The sequence below is a fragment of the Stegostoma tigrinum genome, chromosome 3 (genome assembly GCF_030684315.1).
Source record: "Stegostoma tigrinum isolate sSteTig4 chromosome 3, sSteTig4.hap1, whole genome shotgun sequence".
In the NCBI taxonomy this organism is placed as follows: domain Eukaryota; kingdom Metazoa; phylum Chordata; class Chondrichthyes; order Orectolobiformes; family Stegostomatidae; genus Stegostoma; species Stegostoma tigrinum.
In genome coordinates, this window is record NC_081356.1 from 24,048,137 (window position 1) to 24,068,124 (window position 19,988).

Genomic DNA, 19,988 nt, shown 5'->3' on the forward strand with positions numbered 1-19,988 from the left:
CGGCGGATGCAGTATATCACATCAGTAGATGTGCAGGTGAACATGTGTTTGATGTGGAAGGTCTTCTTAGGCCCTGGGATGGGGGTGAGGTGGGGGGGGGGGGGGGGGGGGGGTGCTGTGTGTGTGTGTGTGTGTGTGTGTGTGTGTGTGTAGGGGCAGGTGTAGCACTTCCTGCAGTTGCAGGGAAATGTGCCGGGGATGGTGGGGCTGGTGAGGAGTGTAGAGCAGACAAGAGAGTCACAGAGACAGTGGTCCCTCCAGAAAGCAGATAATGGTGGAAGGGAAAAATGTCTTTGGTAGTGGGGTCAGATTGCAGATGGCTGAACTGGCAGAGGATGACGCGTTAGATCCGGAGGTTGGTGGGGTGGTACGTGAGGATGAGGGGGCTTCTCCTTTGGCAGTTATTGCGGGAACCGGGTGTGAGGGATGAGTGCGGAAAATGCGGGAGACACGGTCGAGGGCGTTCTCGACCACTGCTGGGGGGATGTTGCGGTCCTTGAAAAACGAGGACATTTGAGACGTACGGGAGTGGAATGCCTCATCCTAGGAGCAGATGCGGCGGAGGCAAAGGAATTGGGATTAGGGGATGGAATTTTTGCAGGAAGGTGGGTGGGAGGAGGTGTATTCTTGGTAGCTGTGGGAGTCGGTGGGCTTAAAATGGATATTGGTTTCTAGGCAGTTGCCCGAGATGGAGACAGAAAGGTCCAGGAGGGTGAGGGATGTGTTGGAGGTGGTCCAGGTGAACTTAAGGTTGAGGTGGAAGGTGTTGGTGAGGTGGATGAACTGTTCGAGTTCCTCATGGGAGCACGAGGTGGGGCCGATACAATCATCAACGTAACGGAGGAAGAGGTGGGGTTTAGGGCCAGTGTAGCTATGGAAGAGGGATTGTTCCACATAACCTACAAAGAGGCAATCATAGCTTGGGCCCATGTGGGTACCCATGGCCACCCCCTTTGTCTGTAGGAAGTGGGAGGAACCAAAAGAGAAGTTGTTGAGGGTGAGGAGAAGTTCAGCTAGGCGGATGAAGGTATCGGTGGAGGGGGACTGGTCGGGCCTGCGGGACAGGAAGAAGTGGACGGCCTTTAGGCCATCTGAATGGGAAATGCAGGTGTATAGGGACTGGATGTCCATGATGAAAATGAAGTGTTGGGGACTGGGGAATTGGAATGTCTGCTTGGCCTGCTGTGTTCATCCAGTTCTACATTTTGTTATCAAGGATTGTGCAGATCCCATTATCTCTGCTCCTATGCTTCTGCGTTTATAAGCAATTCAGAGACTCATCTATACAATGTACAAAATCTCGTCTGTTTGGGCTTGAATCTTTTTCCTAAATCTGTTTGTGTATTGTGATGGTATTTCTTCTGACTTGTAATAATTAAGAAATCCATTCTTTTTTGTTAATTCAAGAAAGTCTGGTTAATTAACTTGTCTCAAACACAAGTTAATTTGGATCTTGTGGAATGCATCCACAGGGAAGGGATCCTTTCTAATTTACTGCAATCAACCAAGGGCAGGGTGAATAAAGAAGCAGAACCAATTCGTCCCCCCTTACCCTGGAATTCAACAATGTGGGGCATTCTGTCTGAAACCGGCACAAATGGGGTTTCTCAACTGGTCGTAAAAATATAAGCTAAACGACAAGAGACCCCAAAATTTCAATCTCTATTGGACCACAATTGATCAAATGTAGAAATGGGCAACAGGCACACCAAGCAAGCAAACTCACCTGACACTGAGCAAGGTCTTCTGACAATTTCCGCACCTTGTCTTCCAGCAGCAGCTGAGGGTCACACTGTGTTGAAGCCATGTTAGCTGGATACCTTTTCAAAATGTACAGAAATAAAAGCATGACAATTAAATGATGATATACTGCAATAAATCTTGTTACAGCACATCCAGAATCCTGCATACAGTTTACAGTACTGTATCATATCTCAGGAAGTATATATTGGCATGGCAGGGCAAGAACAACATCAGTTTATTAGAATGTTACATAAATAAAATGGTTAAATTATGAGGCAAGATGCATTCCCTTGAGAACAGAAGAAGAATAATGGGGGGTCTGGGACGTTTGAAATGTTTAAAAATTTCAATTAGGTAAAAAGGATCAGAGATTCACCGATGTGGCAGCCAGGACCATGCAGAACTTTGAAATTACCGTTAGGTGTTAGAGGACAGGAAAACACCTTCACACAAAAGACTGCTGAAATCTCAGAATCAATTGAAAGCATTAAAACTGAGATAGATGGTGATTTGAATGGAAAACAAAAAATGCTGGAGATTACAGCGGGTCAGGCAGCATCCCCGGAGAGACACTGGAGCTGAAGTGAAATCTGGAGAGAGCAATGTTTATGCAATAGTTGCGGGGGTGCAGAGGGAGGGACAGCCGGAGTGCTGGGAGAGAAAGGATGTTGACAGATCAGAACGTGAAAATGGTAGAACAATAGTGTGTCTAACTACCAGACTGGAAAGAACAGACAGTCCTACCAGAGGGGGAGAAAAGGGAGACACGGTAACAGAGAATGTAACTAGCAAAGCTAAAAGGAAGGGAAGAAATAGGTTCCCAATTCGAAAGTGTTGAACTCAATATTGAAGGTGGTATACTGCCTAGTTTGAAGAAGCAATGTTGCTCCTTCAGCTAGCACTGTGATTTACTGGAGAATTGCAGCACGCCAAGGACAGACAGATGAGTATGCAAGCAAGAAACTGTGTTAAAATGACTAGCAATGGGAAGTTTGGGGTCATACTTGTGCACAGGCCAGAGGTATTCTGCAAAATGGTCACCCAATCTGCATTGGGTTTCTCCAGTGTGGAGCAGGCCACAGTGGATGCAGCGAACACAATACACAAGATTGGAGGAGGTACAGGTAAAATGCTGTTTGACCTGGAAAGACTGTTTAGGCCCTTGGATAGTGAACTGGGAGGAGATAAAGGGGCAGGTGTTGCACCTTCTGTGGTAACATGGGAAGGCACTGTTGGACACAGGAGCTGGTGTTGGTGGTTGAGGAATGGACCAGTGTGGCCCGCAGGGAACAATCTCTGCAAAATGCAGACAGGAGGAGTGAGGGGAAGATGCGTTCGGTGATGGCACTCTGCTGGTGTTATCTGAAATGGCGGAGAACGATCCTTTAAATGCAGAGGCTGGTGGGGTGAAAAGTGAGAAAAAGGGGGACCCGATGATACAGTCATGAGTGATGGAAACAGGCAAAGGCGGAAGCACAGATGATAGGTTAGATGTGGTTGAGAACGCTGTCAACTATAGTGGGCGGGAAACCATGGTTACGGAAGAAGGAAGCCATGTCAGTAGCGCTGTTTTGGAAAGTGGCATCTTCTGAACGGGGTACGATGTCGACAAAGGAACTGGAAGAATGGGATAGAATCCTTGCAAGACGTGAAGGTAGCTATGGGATCCAGTGGCTTTGTAGCACATGGCAGTGGACAGTTTATTGCTCGAAATGGAGATGGAGAGGTAAAGGAAAGGAAGTGTCGGAAATGGATAACGTGAAAGTTATACAGGGCTGCTTCCTACCTGCTCACCATCCAAGGGCCTAAACGGTCTCCAATGTAGCCCATTCTACACTGGCGAAACCAAACGCAGACTGGTTGGCCGCTCTGCAGAACACCTCTGCTCCCTGAGTAAGCATGACCGCAACCTTCCCATAACTGGCATTTTAACACAGCAAGTTGCTCGCATGCTCACTCATCTGCTCTCGGCATACTGCAATTCTCCAGTAAATCACAACGTAAACTGCAGGAGCAAAATCTTGTCTTCAAACTTGGTAGTTCCCAACTTCTGGGCTCAATATTGAGTTCAGCACCTTCAAATTGTGTCCAAATTCCTTCCCTTTCTTTCAGCTTTGCCTTTTGCATTCTGTCAACCTCTCTCCCCTTACCCCACTGTCGTCTGTTCTTTCCAGCCTGGCAGTAAGACACACCATTGCTCTGCCATTCTCACATTCTGATCGCTTACACTGAACTATTAACAGCTTTCTCCCAGCACTGCAACACCAAACCACCTTCCCCAACTATCGCATAAATCCTGTCCCCTCTACACTACACTTCAGCTCCGATGAAGAGCCATCTAGACTTGAAATGTTAGCTTGCTTTCTCTCCATTGATGCTGCCTGACCAACTGTGATCTCCAACAATTTTTGTTTTCAGTTTAGATTCCAGCATCTGCAGGAATTTGCTCCTATCTGGACAAGGTTTTGTCAGGCAAAAGCATTAAGGGTTAGTGAAGATCAGCCATGTTCTAACTGAATGATTTAGGAGGATGAATTCAGAAAAGTACAGAAAAGGAAACGACCGACAGCCCATGCCTCTTTGCTCAAAAAAGGTTGAAGGATGGCCTGAAGCCTTTAAAATTAGGAAAATTTTGTCAGAGTGGATACAGGAAAAATGTTTCTTCTTGTGAGGAAGGCAGAGTTCGACATCATCAATTCAAGGTAATCATCAGGAAATTCAAAAGAAAATTCATAAGAAATTACTTCAACCAAAGTACTGATATAACATAGAACTCACGACCGCAGGGAGCAGCTGAAGTGAATAGAAGCAATTAAGGAGAAATTATATTGGTACAAGAAGAAAAAACGAAAATAGGTTCATGATTTTAGATTTAGCTGGGGAAACAGAAGAGAAGGCTTGAGAACAGCATAAACACTGGCATACAAAAGCAGACACTGTTGGACAAACTCAGCTGCTCTGTCAGAATCTGTGGACAGAAAATACAGCTACTATTTTGAGTCCCGTGATCCTTCTTTAGAACTCAGAACAGCAACACCTCAACTTCTGCTAAAGGACATTCACAGCTTTCAGGATTCATTATCATTTGAGAGTTTGGACACTGCATGTCTGTTACATAGTCCCACACCCTAGGTTGAGTAATGACGAGTTGCTTTTCACACAGCCAAACCAGTTTCACACATTTACAGCCGCCATGATTGCCTAAATTATTATCAAGCTCTCTTCTCCCCGGCTTACTATCAAAAATTTCTTTGTCTGTCTACATTTTAATCCTCTCTGTATTCCCTCTCCACCTATCTGCTCCTTGCTTTCCCTTCCCCCTCCATCATCATCAGCACAGATATCTCCTAAGATGCTGCTTGGCCTGCTGTGTTCATCCAGCTCCACACTTTGTTATCTCACCTTTTCCTCGCTGCTTCTAGCTCTGAAGGAGGATTACTGGCCTCCCAAAACACTAACTCTGCTTTTCTTCCACAAATGCTGCCATACCTGCTGAAGTTTCTCCAGCAATTGCTGTTTTTGTGTTTCAGATTTCCAGCACCACAGTTCTTTGCCTTATTATAATCATAGGCACAATTGATTGGACCAAAAATCTGTTCCTGTGCTATGTGATTGGAAAAACTGTTTATACTCTGGCTTGTCATATTTATTTGACAGTTACCATTCTACATAAACAATGGATTGGGCAGTAACTATTTTACACAAGACATGGAGAGCGTCGTCGAGATGGAGTGATGTTTGACAAAGGCCAAGAGAGTCGCGGCAGCTGTGAAAAACAGCAAAAAACAATAGCATTAACTTGGTGCAGGAGACTTGTTGCTGAGTGATTCACTATTGTTTTGAATATTTCAGCACCTGCTCTTCTGGAGATTTGAGTTTGAACTATAAATTCGTCAATTAGGAATGGCTAAATTATGAGACTGCCACAGACCTAATCAAGAAGACCAATATAAGAGTGGTGACCCTTTATCATGCTGGGCAAAGCGTGGAACAAATCATTTTACACACTGGACCTCACTGAAAAGCAAGAAAACCAAATTTTAAAACTTTGGCAGTTTAATGACACACTTTGTACCTTTTATTAAAGTAATTTATGAGTGCAATGTGTTTAATTTTAGAGTTCAGCAAGAAACAAAAATACAGGTAACTATGTGACTGCTCTGAGATATCCAGCTGAATCTCGGGCAACTGAAGGATGACGGGAGAGGGGATTGTCGGAGGAAGAAGAGATCCAGTAATGAGAACACATTTGCTGAGAAAATAGAAAATTACTCTATAAAGAAGTTGTCGGCATTGAGCAGAAGCTCCAAGGCTTAATTATCAGCTGAAGGGTATTTTTGGAAGACAGGGCTTGAAACGCAGTCCAAGCTCACCAAGTACAAGTGAATGGCAAGTAGAAAGGACAATTTATGGAAGGGTCACCAGAAAGATAAAAGTCTTGTTATGCATTTGAATACTGTGCAGGGGACCATTTAAGTGGCAACGAAACATGTCCAGCATGAGTGAAGCACTAACTGTAAGAAGCTAAACCACATGGAAGGCAAGTGTTTTGCTTGAAAGGAAAACAATTTTTAGAGATAGATTCTGGAAACATGGAGCAATAATTCTGAAGAATCTTTCTCCACTGCAGAATACATTGGTACTGTCAAGTCTCAAAAAAATGGCATGAGACTTGTGGAACAATAACTACAGAAGGAGAATATTAAGTGAATGATCTGATTGTTTCATATTGTCACTTGTACCTAGGTACAGTGAAAAGTCTACAATGTCACCAAACTCATATGGTGCACATTACATCATGAGTTTTGAAAACCTGTGTGTGAGGTTGCTCAATGTGAAGAACCAAAAATGAAGCCAAAGGTAAAGTTAAGACTCTATCACGGAATGAAGATCACCTCAAGTGAACAAACAAAGCTGAGAGTCCAATACAATGGAAAGAAAGAAAATGAGGACTTCTAAATGGTGTGCAGTATGCTAACTGCCTTCATCTCTGCTGAAACAAGTCAAAAGCTTGCACTGGTAACCATTCAAGCACAAGAGATTTGCAATGCTGTACAACAACTGCTGGACGTGTTTTGTTCAACAAGCATTTTGGCTCACATCAAACAAACTGCACAAAAACGGAACTGTACAAGTGTAGTAGAAAGTTGTGATAACCTGATGATCTGAAAAGATCAAGAATGGACTTGTTGCTGTAAGACAGCATTGGTCACACAAAGATGAGGTGATTACCCAAATGACTGGCCTCTGGTGCGAAGGAATTAAAGTCATCATCCTGAAAGAGATGGACAGCATCCATGCAAACCACCAAGGAATCAAGTTCAGAACGACCAGTCAGGGAAAATCACCTTAACAGCAGTGAGATTAAGGATCATACATTCAATACAGCGCTTGTAATAAACATCAAATTAATCAAGTTAAAGAACTGCTTATGACATCCCATACTGACCATGAATGAAGTTTGCAATACACCTTTTAAATCTCACAAGGATTGATCATCTCATCACCATCCAATACTCTTCAGACTACTAGAACTTTGACCAGCAGACATCAACAACTACCAGTGAGAACACGGAAAGCCTTAAGGTGTCATAGCATTGTTAGCATTCTGATGAGTGGCAATGGCCCTCGGATCCAAATTAAAGATTTTGGGGACTATATGAACAATAAGGAAATTTAGCACCTTACATCAAATCTAAAGAGTGAGGCAGCAGTGAAAACTTCCAAAGAGACCACTCAAAAGTTGATTAGATCCAGCAAAGATATGGACAAGTCAACCTGTCAAAGGCAGGAAAAGTAGTTCAGTACGGCAATTAATGTCCCAGCATAGGTGGGCTACTCTTCCAAAAGCTGGATATTTATTGAAGTCAGAAGTCATTAAAAGAGTGTGTGGCAAAACAAAAGAAGAGAAGTTGCGGGAGAAATTTGGCTATGATCTTAGTGAATTTCAGGACAGCTTAGAAGCCAAATGGCTACTATTTTGTATATTTTATGTCTAAATTTGCCTCTTTATCCAATTTGCAAACACTAGCAAACCTTGGCAAGGTCTGATAGAACAATGTCAACAAGTAAATAGCATTATGATAAAAAATGAAATCATGTACTGAAATTAGTCATGTTTTACAAAGTCCAAATAAAACAGGGGCAACTGAAGAGAAGGGCACAGATGAAATCATAATTTTCATTTTGCCTTTTGCTTCAAAATTTATTGGAAATATGTTGTTACATGCCGCAAAGTAATTGGAAAGCGTGACACTGATTTGAAAGACCTAACATCTAGTTTATATTAAAAATCAAAAGAACTGCGGATGCTGTAAATCAGGAATAAAAACAAAGTTGCTGGAAAAGTTCAGCAGGTCTGGCAGCATCTGTGCAGGAGAAAACAGAGTTAACGTTTTGAGTCCACTGGCCCTTCCTCAGAATTGATGGTAGCTAGGTAAATCTTGGTTTATATGCAGAAGATTGGGTGTGGGGAGGGGATAAGGAGTAAACAATAAGTGGGAGCAGAGGTCATAGAAACAGAAGAGCAGTTGGACAGGCAAAGCAGTAGATAATGATCTGGCTAGAAGGGTGAATAGGTGTTAATGAGGAATGTTAACGACTAACAATAGGTAGTGTGCAATGGCAGACCATGTTAAAAAAGGACAGTATGGAGCTGGAGGAACAGGAAAGCTAATGTTTTGGGTCAGGGAGGGTCCAGTGAACTGTCAGTTTTCCTGCTCCTCTGATGCTGCCTGGCCTGCTGTGTTCCTCCAGCTCCACTCTGTGTTATCTCAGACTTCAGCATCGGCAATTCTTACTATTTCCATGCTAAAACAACGCCTGGTGTATGGAGTAGGGGAAAGGACATGGGAGAGTTTAGGCCCTAAACTCAATATTGAGTCAGGTGGGATGCAGGATCCCTAGGCAGAAAATGAGGTGTTGTTTTTCCAGCTTGCGCTGAGCTTTGCTCAAACTCTGCAGCAAGCCTGAGACAGAGATGCTGGCCAGGGAACAGTATGATGTGTTAAAGTGGCAGACAACTGGAAGCTCAGGGTTTTGATCTCTCTCAGGTTTCCTGTGGTGTTCCAGAGAAGCTCAGTTCAAGCTCAAAAAAATCTCATTTTCCACTTGGAGGCCCTGTAGCCCTTGGACTCCAGATATTGAGTTTAATAATTTTGGGGCCCAAGCCGTCCCATGTCCTAGGCCTCAACCCACACACCAGGCCTTATTATCACATAGTCCACAATTAGACAATAGCTATTGTTAGTCACCATCAGTTCCCAATAACAGTTATTCACCCTCCTACCCAGATTGTTAACAACCTCTTTGTCTATCTTACTTCTTTTTTTTCTTACTTTGGGTTTAGTCCTGACTCCCTCCCCTCTTCTGTATATAAACCACAACCTCCTAGGTACTATCATGTTCCTAGGAAGGGCCATGAAGCCTGAAACATTAACTCTGATCTTTCCTCACAGATGCTGCCAGGCCTGCTGAGCTTTTCCAGCAACTTCTGTTTTTGTTCCTGTTTTACAGCACCTGTAGTTCTTTTGGTTTTAATCATGTTTAAATCTAACAAGGTTATTTGGGAGCAACATCATTTAAGGCATGATTAGGCACCTTTGGACAGCAGTGAGGGTTATTTTGGGATGTTCTGTAGGTGGATTCAAAGTGCATTTAATACAGAAGAGGTTTATTTTATGAATGGCTGACAGAGCATAAGCAGGGTCACAGGAATGTGGAGGAATCTGTGTGCATAAACAACCAGGGTCATTTACTTGGGAAAAACCAAAAGAACTGCGAATGCTGTAAATCAGGAACAAAAACAAAGTTGTGTTTTCTGAAGAAGGGTCTAGACCCGAAACATCAGCTTTCCTGTTCGGCCTGCTGTGTTCATCCAGCTCTGCACCTTGTTATCTCAGATTCTCCAGCATCGGCAGTTCCTGCTATCTCTAATGCTGGAAAAGCTTCGCAGATCTGGCAGCATCTGTGAAGAAAAGAAGTGTTAATGTTTCGGGTCTAGTGACCCTTCCTCAGAACTGGTAGTGGCTGGGAGAATGTCAGTTTATATGCAGAAAATGGGGAGGTAGAATGTAAATGATAGGATAGAGCCTAAAGAGAGAGAAAGAGAAAGAGACAGACAAAGGAGTTGCTAACAAGTAGGCTGGGAGGGTGAAGAGTTATTAATGGGGAATGTTAGTAGTTAACAACAAGGGGTGTGTAATGGAAGGCTATGTGGTTACAAGGCCTTGGGGTAGGGGGCTGGGGCATGGGAGAGTTTAGGCCCTAAAATTATTGATCTCAATATTGAGTCCGGAGGGCTGCAGGTCCCCAAGCAGAAAATGAGATGTTGTTCCTCCAGCTTGTGTTGGGCTTCGCTAGAACACTACAGTAAGCCAGAGATGAAGATGTTGGCCAGGGAGCAGGGCAGTGTGTTAAGTTACAGACAAGTAGTTGTTCTGGGTCTTTTTTGCAAGTAGAATAGAGATGTTCTGCAAAGCAGTCACCAAGTCTATGCTTTGTTCTCCTAATGTAGAGGAAACCACATTGTGAGAAGCGAATGCAGTAGACTAGATTCTGGGATAATAGGATCTGCGGATGCTGGAGAATCCGAGATAACAAAGTGTAGAGCAGGATGAACACAGCAGGCCAAGAAGCATCTTAGGAGCACAAAAGCTGACGTTTCGGGCCTAGACCCTTCATCTGGGTTTGTTTAATGTGACGGTGGGGGGGGGGGGGGTTAATATCGTCACTGTTTATTTAGGTAAGGTTATGGCAGAGTGATTGCAGAGGACTTTTTTTTGCTGCGGGATTCATTGTAGAGAGCGTTTGTTAGGTAGTTGTTTATTGGAGAGGGCTGCTTGCAGGAGTGGATTCATTGCGGAACGTATTTATTGCCACGTTTCTTTTGGGGCGATTGACTTTGATGCCGTTTGATTGCGGGAGGAGTACATGGGAAGAATGTAATAGAGTTATACAAGATTAAGTTGATGGGAAGCTTATTGAGGGAGGGGACGCCACTTGCAAGAGGGTGTTTATTGCAAACACACACACAGTTGTGGCGATGTGTCACTGGACCTCCCAAATGTTAACTCGAGTTTTTTTCAAGAGATGCTGTCAGGCCTGCTGAGCTTTTCCAGCAACTTCCGTTTTTGTTCCTGACTGACAATGTCCGCAGTTCTTTCGATTTATACGGTTTAATGCAGATGCCTTTAAATGGAGCTTTATTAAGGTTTCTCTCGGGTTAGGCTGCAACGGCCGTTATTGACCCGCGTGGTTACCCCAGCAACGGGACCCACTCGGTCACACCGAACTGGCTAAATGCCGTGCGATATGTGCACAAACCGCAGCAGGAACGAAAAACACAAAGCAACGAGCGGATCTATCACACTTACTGCCCGAGGCCTCAGCTCTACAATTCCGAACCCACCGTCGTTCCGCCAACTTCTGCTGGTTCAAACTGCCCGCCTCCCGTAAAGCAGAACCATGCGCACGACACTTTGCAGCATCGAGGCCACGCCCCCCCCGAACCCTTGGACCCGCCCCACAAAAACAACACCAACTGTCTCCGTGGCACGCCCACAGGTGGCCACGTCCCCTTCATGAGTTAATACATTCCTGGGTTGAACCCTTCAACTTGGAACACAATTCACTTAGGAGACTGAGAGCATGTTTGTGCAGAAAGAATGGCCCAAAGCTACACATTGAATAGTAGGACTCTGATTCTCTAATACTTGCCAATGAGACTTTGGTGTGAGAGATAATGGGAACTGCAGATGCTGGAGAATTCCAAGATAATAAAATGTGAGGCTCGATGAACACAGCAGGCCAAGCAGCATCTCAGGAGCACAAAAGCTGACGTTTCGGGCCTATACCCTTCCTCAGAGAGGGGGATGGGGATGGGGAACTGGAATAAATAGGGAGAGAGGGGGAGGCGGACCGAAGATGGAGAGTAAAGAAGATAGGTGGAGAGGAGAGTATAGGTGGGGAGGTAGGGAGCGGATAGGTCAGTCCAGGGAAGACGGACAGGTCAAGGAGGTGGGATGAGGTTAGTAGGTAGATGGGGGTGCGGCTTGGGGTGGGAGGAAGGGATGGGTGAGAGGAAGAACCGGTTAGGGAGGCAGAGACAAGTTGGACTGGTTTTGGGATGCAGTGGGTGGGGGGGAAGAGCTGGGCTGGTTGTATGGTGCAGTGGGGGGGAGGGGACGAACTGGGCTGGTTTAGGGATGCAGTGGGGGAAGGGGAGATTTTGAAACTGGTGAAGTCCACATTGATACCATTAGGCTGCAGGATTCCCAGGCGGAATATGAGTTGCTGTTCCTGCAACCTTCGGGTGGCATCATTGTGGCACTGCAGGAGGCCCATGATGGACATGTCATCTAGAGAATGGGAAGGGGAGTGGAAATGGTTTGCGACTGGGAGGTGCAGTTGTTTGTTGCGAACTGAGCGGAGGTGTTCTGCAAAGCGGTCTCCAAGCCTCCGCTTGGTTTCCCCAATGTAGAGGAAGCCACACCGGGTACAGTGGATGCAGTATACCACATTGGCAGATGTGCAGGTGAACCTCTGCTTAATGTGGAATGTCATCTTGGGGCCTGGAATAGGGGTGAGGGAGGAGGTGTGGGGGCAAGTGTAGCATTTCCTGCGGTTGCAGGGGAAGGTGCCGGGTGTGGTGGGGTTGGAGGGCAGTGTGGAGCGAACAAGGGAGTCACGGAAAGAGTGGTCTCTCCGGAAAGCAGACAGGGGTGGGGATGGAAAAATGCCTTGGGTGGTGGGGTCGGATTGTAAATGGCAGAAGTGTTGGAGGATGATGCGTTGTATCCGGAGGTTGGTAGGGTGGTGTGTGAGAACGAGGGGGATCCTCTTTGGGCGGTTGTGGCGGGGGTGGGGTGTGAGGGATGTGTTGCGGGAAATGCAGGAGACGCGGTCAAGGGCGTTCTCGATCACTGTGGGGGGAAAGTTGCGGTTCTTGAAGAACTTGGACATCTGGGATGTGCGGGAGTGGAATGTCTTATCGTGGGAGCAGATGCGGTGGAGGCGGAGGAATTGGGAATAGGGGATGGAATTTTTGCAGGAGGATGGGTGGGAGGAGGTGTATTCTAGGTAGCTGTGGGAGTCGGTGGGCTTGAAATGGACATCAGTTACAAGCTGGTTGCCTGAGATGGAGACTGAGAGGTCTAGGAAGGTGAGGGATGTGCTGGACATGGCCCAGGTGAACTCAAGGTTGGGGTGGAAGGTGTTGGTCAAGTGGATGGCCCAGGTGAACTGATCAAGGTTGGGGTGGAAGGTGTTGGTCAAGTGGATGGCCCAGGTGAACTGAAGGTTGGGGTGGAAGGTGTTGGCCTGCAGTGCCACAATGATGCCACCCGAAGGTTGCAGGAACAGCAACTCATATTCCGCCTGGGAACCCTGTAGCCTAATGGTATCAATGTGGACTTCACCAGTTTCAAAATCTCCCCTTCCCCTACTGCATCCCTAAACCAGCCCAGTTCGTCCCCTCCCCCCACTGCACCACACAACCAGCCCAGCTCTTCCCCCCCACCCACTGCATCCCAAAACCAGTCCAACCTGTCTCTGCCTCCCTAACCGGTTCTTCCTCTCACCCATCCCTTCCTCCCACCCCAAGCCGCACCCCCACCTACCTACTAACCTCATCCCACCTCCTTGACCTGTCCGTCTTCCCTGGACTGACCTATCCGCTCCCTACCTCCCCACCTATACTCTCTCCACCTATCTTCTTTACTCTCCATCTTCGGTCCGCCTCCCCCTCTCTCCCTATTTATTCCAGTTCCCTCTCCCCATCCCCCTCTCTGATGAAGGGTCGAGGCCCGAAACGTCAGCTTTTGTGCTCCTGAGATGCTGCTTGGCCTGCTGTGTTCATCCAGCTGCACATTTTATTATCTGAGACTTTGGTGTGCATGTCTAGATTCTTGAAGGCAGCAGAAATCGAAAGAATTTCAGACGTTATAAATCAGAAATTAAGACAGAAATTACCATTAAAAATCAGAACTGAGGAAGAGTCACTGGATTCAAAACGTCAAATCTGTTCTCTTTCCACAGATGCTGCCAGATCTGCTTGTGTTTTACCAGTATTTTCTAGGGTTTTTTTTGTTCTTGTTAGCAGAACAGGTAGACAATGTGGTTATGAAGACATATGGGAAACTTGTCTTCATTAGTCAAGGCGCTGAATACAAGAACAAGGATGTTCTGACAAAACTGTATATAATGTCACTTAGGCCACAGGAGGAGTATTGTGTGCAGTCTTGATCATGGCACTATAAGAAGCATATAATTTGTACAACAGAGAATCAGAAGAGAGTCACAAGATTTTGCCTGGACTGGAACAACTCAGCAATGAAGACAAACTAGGTAGGACTGGTTTGTTTTCCTTAATGCAGGGAAAGCTGAGGGGGAACTGATTGAGGTGTCTAAAGTTGTGAGAGGTATAGAAAGGGCATATAGTGACATACAGTTCTCCTTCATAACGAGGTCAATAACCAAAGGCAAATTTTATTGGAGGAGCAAGAGCTTAAGAGAGATTTCAGGTATTTTTTTTTCAGTCCAGGATTGTGAATATCAGAACTCATTGCCTTTAAGTGTGGTAGGGGTCACAACCCTCAAGACATATAAGAGCTATTTAGATGAACACTTTTAAGTAGCAGACAAGGCTAAGGTCAAAGTGCTAGTAATAAGCATTAGAATAAATGGACACTTGATTGACTGAAGGGCATCTTTCCATGCTGATAAAACTCTTGATTAAAGTGACTGTAAATCATGATTTACTCATGGTAGCACATAAATCTTTATTTGATAATAAATGTATACATCTAAAATCTGATGGATCTCGCTGCTGGTTTTGATCACATGATCTAGAATGAGCATTATCCATATTGGCAGAGATAAAGAAGATTAGAAATGGGCGCAGGAGTACAGCATTTGAAGCTGCTCTGCCATCTAATGCCGTTATGTACCATATACACACAGTAACACACAAATTATTGTTATACCAAATTATTTCCAAATTCTTCCCAAGCATATAATTTGCAGAAATTCACAATAAAAGGAATCAATAACTTCTACAAGGTAATAGCAGGGAACCAATATTGTCAACAATCTGTAGAAGTCACAGACGGCAAGGCAGCCAATCTTTCATTTGGGGAAACTGATTTTTCTCAATTGTTTTGCTTCTAATTGGATCATTTTCAATTAGCTTTGTTCATTATCCACAATACACTTCTGAAACTTTACATTATTAAAATTCTTTCAATTTTCTTTCATTGAACTAGTTTACAGTGAATTAAATTCAATCCTCACAATATATCGGGGTATATGATTGATCAGAATTCGAAGTAGTCAACGATTGACATATTGTGGCTACAAGCCCAGGTCAGAGACTGTGAATTCTACAGTGAGTAATGCCCACCCTGATTCCCAAAAGCCTGTCCACATTTAAAATACATAAATTTGGATTATAATGGACTATTCTCCGCTCACCTAGAAGACTGCAGCTCCAACAATTCTCAAGGGGCTTGACACAATCCAGGAAAAAATAGCCCACTTGACTAGTACCCTATCCACCACCTCCAACATTCACACTCCACACCACCGAAGCATTGTGGTAGTAGTGAGTACTATCTACAAAAACACATTCACGAAGGCTCCTTCAACAGCACTTTCCAAATCAACGACTATTATTGTCTCGAAGAAGCAGCAGCTGAATGGAAACATCACAATCTGCAAGTTTCCACCACAAGCCATAGTCCACCTTGACTTGGAACAACAGCACTGATTCTTCATTGTCACTGTGTCAAAATCCTGGAATTCTCATTCAAACATTGCTGAGGGTGTACCTATCCTACATGGAATGCAACAATTCAAGCAGGTAGTTCACTACCACCTTTTCAAGGGTAATTAAGGTTATGCAATAAATGCAGACCTAACCAACAACAGCCAGAACCCAGGTGTTTTTTATAAATTATATCAATTTTCCATTTGTACCATTAACCACTTACTAATCAGAAATTCAAAACATTCGCTGCTGCATACAATCAGGCCACTTACATCAATTTGTGATGCGGAGTGGTAATGACATTGCTATTGCTCTACAGTGCTAAGTAAGCCAAATTCCACTTTTAAGTGTATCCGAGCTCCTTAAAATTGCTAATGATTTATTTTCAGAACTCTGTTCATTCACTTGTGAAAATTGTAAATGGATTTATATTGTATCCAAGGGATTCAGGTAAATCTTTGAATGTTCTGCACTCAAGCAGTGATGGACATAGTCTTCAGTTCTAATGAAATGGGAAGTGATCCTGTGCAATCACCGAACTCAAGGTGCAATTTGAGATCATTAATGGATTCTTGAACAGGATTCATCTTTGAGAGACATAATTAGTTCAGCCAATGAAGTGCACAGATGGTCTACAGTGTGTTCAGAAATTTCTGGGTTCAAGCCCCACTCTGGAGACTTGAGTACAAAATCAAGGCTGGAACGCTAGTGCAGTACATAAGGAATGCTGCACAGCCAGAGATATTCCTCTCAGGCATACACAACAGATCCAATGGTGCTGCATTAAAGCCACCCTCTCCTTTTCCCACGATGTCTTCAGGATGCTACGTGCTGACCACTTTCTGAAAGACTTGTCAACAAAGGTGTTCCTCTTTGCAAATTTATCCACAACAGACAGATGATACGGAAAGGTCCAGTTACTTGGAGCATTCCACGATAACAGGGCAGTGCCATCCTTCACAACACAGTGGACAAGTAGAACTTCAGTACATACTGATACTTGGCATTTGCATACCAAGAATCTGTGCACAGTTTGATGCAACCACGTGCAAAGGTGACCATCAGGATGATGATGGCATTGATTATGCTCTTCCCCACCTTATCCAGAGTTTTGTACACAGTGTCCCTGTGGACACAGTCTATCTTAGACTCCAGATGAAGTGGAACATGGCTTGGATGACTGCAGATGGGCCAAACCTGTGCCATGGTAGGCATTACAAAAGAGAAAGTGCTAGAAAAGCTAAAAGGTCTAAAAATTGATAAATCTCCTGGCCCCGATGGGTTACATTCTAGAGTTCTGAGGGAGGTGGCTAAGGAAATAGCGGAGGTTTTGGTTGTGATCTTTCAAAAGTCACTGGAGTCAGGGAAAGTCCCAGATGATTGTAAAATTGATGTTGTAACCCCCTTGTTTAAGAAAGGATCAAGGCAAAAGATGGAAAATTATAGGCCGATTAGCCTAACCTCGGTAGTTGGTAAAATTCTAGAATTCATTGCCAAGGATGAGATTTCTAAATTCCTGGAAGTGCAGGGTCAGATTAGAACAAGTCAGCATGGATTTAGTAAGGGGAGGTCGTGCCTGACAAATTCTTGAAGAGGTAGCAAGTATGTTAGACCATGGAAACCCAGTAGATGTTATCTATCTAGACTTCCAAAAGGCCTTTGATACAGTGCCTCACGGGAGGTTGCTGAGCAAGGTGAGGGCCCATGGTGCTCGTGGTGAGCTACTGGCTTGCATTGAGGATTGGCTGTCTGGCAGAAGGCAGACAGTTGGGATAAAAGGCTCTTTTTCGGAATGGCAACCAGTGACGAGTGTTGTCCCGCAGGGTTCAGTGTTGGGGCCGCAGCTGTTCACCTTGTATATTAATGATCAAGATGAAGGGACTGGGGGCATTCTGGCGAAGTTTGCCGATGATACGAAGATAGGTGGACAGGCAGGTAGTACTGAGGAGGTGGGGAAGCTGCAGAAAGATTTAGACAGTTTAGGAGAGTGGCCCAGGAAATGGCTGATGAAAGTCAATGTGACCAAATGCGAGGTTTTGCACTTTGGAAAAAAGAATACAGGCATGGACTATTTTCTAAATGGTGAGAAAATTCACAAAACAGAAGTACAAAGGGATCTGGGAGTGTTGGCCCAGGATTCTCTAAAGGTTAACTTGCAGGTAGAGTCCGTAATTAAGAAAGCGAATGTAATGTTGTCGTTTATCTCAAGAGGGTTGGAATATAAAAGCAGCGATGTGCTACTGAGGCTTTATAAAGTTCTAGTTAGGCCCCATTTAGAATACTGTGTCCAATTTTGGGCCCCACACCTCAGGAAGGACATACTAGCCCTGGACCATGTCCAGCCGAGATTCACACGGATGATCCCTGGAATGGTAGGTTTAAACATAGAACATTACAGCACAGTACAGGCCCTTCAGCCCTCGATGTTGTGCCGACCTGTCATACCGATCTCAAGCCCATCTAACCTACACTATTCCATGTACGTCCATATTCTCATCCAATGACAACTTAAATGTACCTAAAGTTGGCGAATCTACAACCGTTGCAGGCAAAGCGTTCCATTCCCTTACTACTCTCTGAGTAAAGAAACTACCTCTGACATCTGTCCTATATCTTTCACCCCTCAATTTAAATCTATGCCCCCTCGTGCTCGCCGTCACCATCCTAGGGAAAAGGCTCTCCCTAGCCACCCTATCTAACCCTCTGATTATTTTATATGTTTCAATTAAGTCACCTCTCAACCTTCTTCTCTCTAACGAAAACAGCCTCAAGTCCCTCAGCCTTCCCTCGTAAGACCTTCCCTCCATACCAGGCAACATCCTAGTAAATCTCCTCTGCACCCTTTTCAAAGCTTCCACGTCCTTCTTATAATGTGGTGACCAGAACTGTACGCAATACTCCGAGTGCGGCCGCACCAGAGTTTTGTACAGCTGCAGCATAACCTCTTGGTTCCAGAACTCGATCCCTCTATTAATAAAAGCTAAAACACTGTATGCCTTCTTAACAGCCCTGTCAACCTGGGTGGCAACTTTCATTGATCTGTGTACATGGACACCGAGATCTCTCTGCTCATCTACACTACTAAGAATCTTACCATTTCCCAGTACTTTGCCTTCTGGTTACTCCTACCAAAGCTATGCCCCCTCGTGCTCGCCGTCACCATCCTAGGATCACCTCACACTTGTCTGCATTAAACTCCATTTGCAACCTCTCAGCCCAGCTCTGCAGCTTATCCATGTCTCTCTGCAACCTACAGCATCCTTTGTCACTATCCACAACTCCAGTTTAACGTATGATGAATGGCTAAGGATCCTGGGATTGTGTTCATTCAAGTTTAGAAGGTCGAGGGGAGATCTAATAGAAACTTACAAGATAATGTATGGTTTAGAAGGGGTGGACGCTAGGAAGTTGTTTCCGTTAGGCAGGGAGACTCGGACCCGTGGGCACAGCCTTAAAATTAGAGGGGGTAAATCTAAAACTGAAATGAGATGACATTTCTTCAGCCAGAGAGTGGTGGGCTTGTGGAATTCATTGCCATGGAGTGCAGTGGAGGCTGGGACGTTGGATGCCTTCAAGGCAGAGATCGACAAATTCTTGATCTCAGAAGGAATCAAGGTCTACGGGGAGAGTGCAGGGAAGTGGAGTTGAAATGCCCATCAGCCATGATTTAAATGGTGGAGTGGACTAGATGGGCCGAATGGCCTTACTTCTGCTCCTATGTCTTTTGGTCTTATGTACAACGTCAGAGAGTGCCTCACATCTGATGACCAGGATTTTACCTGCAATAGAGTGGGAACGGTGCTCCCAAAAGCCCACATTCTGCCTCACCTGATCAATATGCTACTTGGAAGTTTTTGTGCATGTCCCCAGGCCCTCTGAACCATACTTCCAGTACCTTCAAGTAATCTGTCCTGACAGTGAAGGGGATAAAGGATTGGTTGGCACAGATCCCAAAGAACATGGCTTTGCTCTTGCCTCACTTTACTTTGGCTCCCAAGGCTAATTCAAACAGACCACAAATACTTACGAGTCTGTGCACTGACAGTGGATCCGAGCAAAAAATGGCGATGTCATCCATGTACAGAGAAGCTTTGACCTGCAGGCTCCACTGCTTGGAACAGTTACCCCTCTCAGGCTCACATCCTCCCTGATGGACTCAGCAAAGTGATCTATACAACATACAAACAAGGCAGGAGAGAGTGGGCAGCCCTACTCAACTCCAGATCTGTTGGGAAGCTTTATGATGCCTACACATTGATTGAGACGCAATAATGATGTTGCTATCAAGCGGCCAGATCCAATTGCAAATTCCCTCCCCAAGCCAATTTTGGAGAGTTTGTCCTGGATGTATATATGCAATATTTTATCAAAGGCCATTTACTTGTTGGCATGCTGGTCATCCTGCAGGTGACAGTGGTCATTGAAGAACAACAGCTTGACATCAGTGGCTCTGGCAGAATGTGCCAGGTGCAAACAGGAA

General features: G+C 44.9%; 1 protein-coding gene across 1 annotated transcript in view; it reads right to left on the reverse strand.

Annotated features, from left to right (window-relative positions):
• The window catches only part of cntln (centlein, centrosomal protein), a 465,635-nt gene extending 454,453 nt beyond the window's left edge, over positions 1-11,182 (reverse strand). Inside the window, exons 1-2 of the mRNA XM_048527488.2 lie at positions 11,153-11,182; positions 1,727-1,820 (exon numbers count right to left, since the gene is read on the reverse strand). Of these exons, the coding sequence (XP_048383445.2) occupies positions 1,727-1,807 (81 nt within the window). The 5' untranslated portion in view covers positions 1,808-1,820; positions 11,153-11,182. The remainder of the gene's footprint in view (positions 1-1,726; positions 1,821-11,152) is intronic.
• Between the last annotated feature and the right edge of the window lie 8,806 nt (positions 11,183-19,988).